Source organism: Bison bison, unplaced genomic scaffold (genome assembly GCF_000754665.1).
Source record: "Bison bison bison isolate TAMUID 2011002044 unplaced genomic scaffold, Bison_UMD1.0 scf7180017864518, whole genome shotgun sequence".
Lineage (NCBI taxonomy): Eukaryota > Metazoa > Chordata > Mammalia > Artiodactyla > Bovidae > Bison > Bison bison.
The window spans coordinates 8077649-8083074 of record NW_011495071.1 but is presented as its reverse complement, the minus strand read 5'-3'; the positions used below and the strand labels follow the sequence as shown (position 1 = coordinate 8083074).

Sequence of the window (5426 nt, the reverse complement as noted above, 5' to 3'; positions counted from 1 at the left end):
CCCGCTCCCTCCTTGTCCCCTCCCCCAGCCCAGTCCTTGATCATAGCGGAGTGGGGGCAGGGCAAGGACCTGGGGGTCATGGTTGGGCCCTGGGTCCCTCCTGGAACATTTAATAGGCTGGAAATGCTGCATCATGGATCAGACCTAGTCTCCTTTCCCACGAACCCCAACCCCACGCTGCTCACAACCAGGCCTCCCAAACACATAGTCCAAAACTGCTTTATTGTTCTGCTGAGATGCTTGCAAATACTGAAAAACATCCAGCCCAGGCCTGGCAACCATGGTCCAGGGCTGGGAAGGGGGACAGGGAGGTGGGCTTAGTGTTAAGGCGCAAAGGGCTGAGCCCAGACACCTGGAGGCCTGGGCCTCTGCTCTTCATTTCATCCCCATTCTGAGGGGAGGGCAACCAGACCCTCGGGCTCCCCCTCCTGCTCAAGACTTCCTCCAGGGAGCATCTGTACAGCCCTCTGTCCATCAGAAACTCAGCCATATACCAGAACCCCGAGGACGGCCCTTCTAGCTCCTTCTCCCATCTGATGCCTCCTCCTCTGGCCTCCAGTTCCCGGCTTCGTCCCTTCTGGCTCTAAGCAAGGCACGAGTGGAAGGGGGAGGGCTGGATGGGGGAGCCAGCAGGCTGTGTATCAGGGCCTGAAGACACAGGCAGGGGGGAGGGTGAAGGTGTTTAGTCCCTTCCCCCATCTCCAGTAGGAGATGCCCAAGGGCCTGGGCTGGAGAGATGATGGCACGTACCCTCAGATGGGCCCACAGCTGAAGCAGTGGGCTGAGCCACAGCCATGGCAATTAGTATGTAACCATGGTGATGAAGCAGTCACTATGGTGACTGTGGTGATGGGTCTGCAAAAAGGGGCTAGGGCTGGGACCTCAAGGATGACACTCAGTCTCTGGTCCTTGAGCAAAAATCATAAAAAATACAAATGCGGCACAAGAATGGGATAGAGCAGGGTTTGAGAATTACACCGCCTGAGCTGTTACCCCACTCTGAATGTGGTGCTACTCAGCCCTCAAGGCCCCTGCAACGGAGGCTGAGGCAAGAGGGGATCTTTGGCAGATTCTGGTACCATAATGTGTCCTTTAGAAAAGAGAACACAGGCAGGGAGCACAGGTGCCAGGAGGGGCCCCCTCTGACAGCGCCTCAGCCTGGGTGGGTCCCGGGGCAGGACCCTAACAGGCTATTGCAAGTTCCGGGCTCCCAGGAGGCAGCAAAGCCCCCTCCTCAACTTTTATCTCCTGGCTGGTTTTTCAGGGGGGGCCAGAGCTCAGAAACCCACAGGATGAGCTCCTTCCAGAACATTACAGAGTCTCTTCTTGTACAAAAGCCCCAGTCGTGCTCCACCCTCCAGGGCCTCTGGGAGCCCAGGGTGCAACTCCCTGTCTGGAGGCAGGCGGGGCAGCAGGCGGCTGGGCATGGCTCCTGGGTCCAGGGGGCCCCATTCAGTCAGTTCATAAACTGAGTGTAGCCCTCTGCCCCCGTGACAATGACGTCCATCCAGATGCGCATGGCCTCTGCAGAGGGGGCCACCATGTAGTACAGCCGGTCGTGGGTCTTCACGCAGAAGGTGAGGGCCGGGTTCGGGCTCTGTGGAGGGAGAGAGCAAGATCTGAGCCAGGGCCCAGCCTGAAGCATCTCACACCCGCCTCGCCGTCCACCCTTCTCTGCCTCCAGGACGCCCTGAGTCTTCCATAGGCCTGGAGCCCAGTCCCCACCATCCCAGGCTGGGATGTCCCCTCCTCACATCTGGGGCAGTCCGCGGACCTCAGCATGGCCATACCCTGCCAGGCTAGGACACCGTTCCTTGGCGCCCTCAGGCACAAAGAGAATACCAAAAGAATCAGATGCAAAGGGATGACCAGAGTCCCCTCCCAGTAAAAAAGGAACAGATGGAAAGAGCTGCAAGCGGGGTGCTGGGCCCAGGGCCCCAGTGGAGCAGAGACGAGGACTGGAGCGGGCGTTGCGGGCCTGGCGGGACTGAGGCAAACGGCCCCAGCCTCCCCGCAGCCCTGCCCATAAAGTCCTCTCACCCAGACCTCATCTCTGAGTGCCCCCACTCCCCCTGCAGCCTCCCCGCTGCACGGCCCGCCCCCACGGAGGGAGACAGCCTGCTGGCATCTCAGGGCTGGGAGGCCAGCAAGCCCCCTCAAGCTCACAGGGGCTCCCTGCTCTCTGCACCCACTGCACTCCACACTCCGGCCCGCAGGGAGGGGAGGGACTTAGGGGAGAGTCAAGGAAGGGTCAGGGGCCGGGGGGGCCAGGAGGCGTTAGTACGCGGTAGTTCTGGTTAGAGGTGTGTGGGGAGGGGTACCTCAGTCACCATAGTGAAGCTCAGAAACCTCTTCTGGGAGAGGGAGAGAGGAAGAGAAAGTTTACAAGAGAACGAGGAAGGGGTCCGAGCCTCTGAAGTGGGCAGGCTGGAGGCCTCTACCCCCAGAGCCCCACTGGCCCACCCTTTCCCCAAGGCCCTCACCTTGGCGGCACTGCGCAGGTGGTCATAGTACACCTCCTCGATGGCCTGGAAGTAGATGACCCCCTTCAGCTTCGTCTCATGCTTGTCTGCAAAGGAAGACGGGCTGGGCTCAGGAGGCCTGTGGTGCTTTAGGTCAAGCTCCGCGGACATGGAACACCTCACCCGGGAAGTGGGGTGACTCCCGGGACTCCGAAACAGAGCCCAGATTCTGTATCAGTGTTCAGCCTTGCCCAGAATGACAGAGGCGGCAAATCAGAACTCCACTGAGATACCACTGCTCACCTATCAGAGCAGCAAAAATAAACGCAAAACACAGCACACTTTTTACACTTCTGCGGGGAGACGGGCAGTATAATAAACCTGACGGGGGTATAAACTGGTGAGCCTCTCGGAATCACTTGGCTTCTTCGACCAAAATTAGAAAGGTGTTTGCCCTCTGAGCCAATTTCAGCACTTGGAAAATTTATCTTACACATGTACCTCTCTCTGTGAAAGTCAGTCGTGTCCAACTCTTTGCGACCCCATGGACTATACAGTCCATGGAATTCTCCAGGCCAGAATACTGGAGTGGGTAGCCTATCCCTTCTCCAGGGGATCTTCCCAACTCAGTAATTGAACCGGGGTCTCCGGCATTGCAGGCGGATTCTTTACCAACTGAGCTACTAGGGAAGCCCCACACATGTACAAAAGAAAACATTTACAAGATTCACCATGGCAGTAATTATAGTCACAAAAGATGAGAAACAACCCAAGTATCCATCAAGTGGAGGCGGCTAAGTAGAGTGTGCCGTGTGATGAAATACACCTAGCTATTTAACAGAATAATGAATATCTGATATACACATTCCGAAATAAATCTACAAAGACTTTGTTGGTGGTCCAGTGTGAAGATTCTGTGCTTCAATGCAGGGAGCCCAAGTTCGATCCCTGGTGGGGAACAAGATCCCCCATGCCGCAATTAAGACCCAGTGAAGCCAAATAAATATTTTAAAAACAAACAACACACTTCAAATAATCCATGGACCAAAAATAAAGTTTTTAGATAAATTAGAAAAAATACTTTTAAAAAATCTATAAAATACATCTGGATATCAACTTCTAGACATTGATATATTTGAGATAGAAAGACCTCTAAGATAACGTAGCAGGAAAACAAGGAGTGTGTTGGGTGCTACTTTTTGTGTAAGAAAAATGGTAGTCATTCAGTCACGTCCAACTCTTTGCAACCCCATACACTGTAGCCCACCAGGTTCCCCTGTCCATGGGATTCTCAGGCAAGAATACTGGAGTGGGTTGCCATTCCTTTCTCCAGGGGATCTCCCCAACCCAGGGATCGAGCCCAGGTGTCCCAAATTGCAGGCAGATTCTTTACCATCTGAGTCACCAGGGAAGCCCCAAGAATATTGCAGTGGGTTGCCATTCCCTTCTCCAGGGGATCTTCAAGACCCAGGAAAAGGGGTAAGAATACATGTTTATATTATAAACATATATTTCCTTAAAGAAACTCTAGAAGGACACACAAGAGATTAATAAATGCAGTTACCTGTAGTCAGAGGGGGTGTAATTCTCAGTTTAAACCTTTTTACGTGTTTTGAGTTTTGAAAGACATGAATGCATTTATCTATTCAACTCAAACAGTAAAAACATGGAAGGCAGCATACAGCATCTGGAGGCCGGGGTACCAGGAAGGAGGTGGGCGAACCCACAGAGCAGAGGACTGCTGTGGTGGGAGGGATGGGGCGCTGGCAAGGGCAGGCACAGGCCTGGTCACCCATCTGGGGTTGGACACTGAACAGGCACCACCGCTCCGGGCAGCGAGCCAGAATCACTAAACTCAGGTGGCAGCACCACCCTCCCCCAGCCCCCATCACTCCAGGCCTGAGGCAGGGGTCCTGGGTCGGGCTGCCGCCTCCTCCCCTCCCCCTCCCACCCCTGCCCCTTAACCCCCTGCCCTGGTGCCAAGGAGGGAGCTTCCTACAGCAAATCAAATCCTGCTGCCTCAGCTCACAGGCTTCTCTGCCAGCTCCCTCACTGGAACCCGCTGCCTCCTTGGCTTTGGCAAAGTTCCCCGACAAGCCAGTGCCAACACGTCCCTCCGGCCTTGCCTCTCTTCCTTCCCCTGCACCAACCCCAGTTCTCTCTGGCCAGGCTGAGCTTCTCGCGGGCCCTTATCAGTCCACTCTGCCGACACTGGAATGGCCTCCGACACATTCCCTTAGCAAACTCCTAAGTCACCTTCAGCACCTGTTGCAAATGTCACCACTACGGCGCCCGGTTGTGCTCCCCCATGCTCCTGCAGCACGGGTGCTCCTTTGTACAGAACTTACGGTGCTGAATCTGAACCTGCCTTCAGGAGACTTCCCTTCCCTGGTGATCCAGTGGCTAAGACTCTGAGCTTCCCATGCAGGGGCCCCAGGTTTGGTCCCTGGTCAGGGAAATAAGATCCCACGTGCTATAGCTAAAAAATTCTGCATGCTGCAACCAAGACCCGGCACAGTCAAATAAGTAAACATTAAAATTCTGAAAGAGATGGGAATACCAGACCACCTGACCTGCCTCCTGCAAAACCTATATGCAGGTCAGGAAGCAACAGTTAGAACTGGACATGGAACAACAGACTGATTCCAAATAGGATAAGGAGTACGTCAAGGCTGTATATCGTCACCCTGCTTATTCAGCTTATATGCAGAGTACATCATGAGAAACGCTGGGCTGGAAGAAGCACAAGCTGGAATCAAGATTGCCGGGAGAAATATCAATCACCTCAGATATGCAGATAACACCACTCTTATGGCAGAAAGTGAAGAGGAACTCAAAAGCCTCTTGATGAAAGTGAAGGTGGAAAGTGAAAAAGTTGGCTTAAAGCCCAACATTCAGAAAACAAAGATCATGGCATCTGGTCCCATCACTTCATGGGAAATAGATGGGGAAACAGTGGAAACA

At 54.1% G+C, this 5426-nt stretch overlaps 1 protein-coding gene across 1 annotated transcript in view; it reads right to left on the bottom strand.

Annotated features, from left to right (window-relative positions):
* Nucleotides 1–203: 203 nt before the first annotated feature.
* PHLDB1 (pleckstrin homology-like domain, family B, member 1) overlaps nucleotides 204–5426 on the bottom strand; it is a 49807-nt gene continuing 44584 nt past the window's right edge. The window contains 2 exon segments of the mRNA XM_010830647.1: nucleotides 204–1597; nucleotides 2484–2569. Coding sequence (XP_010828949.1) covers nucleotides 1457–1597; nucleotides 2484–2569 — 227 coding nt within the window. The 3' untranslated portion in view covers nucleotides 204–1456.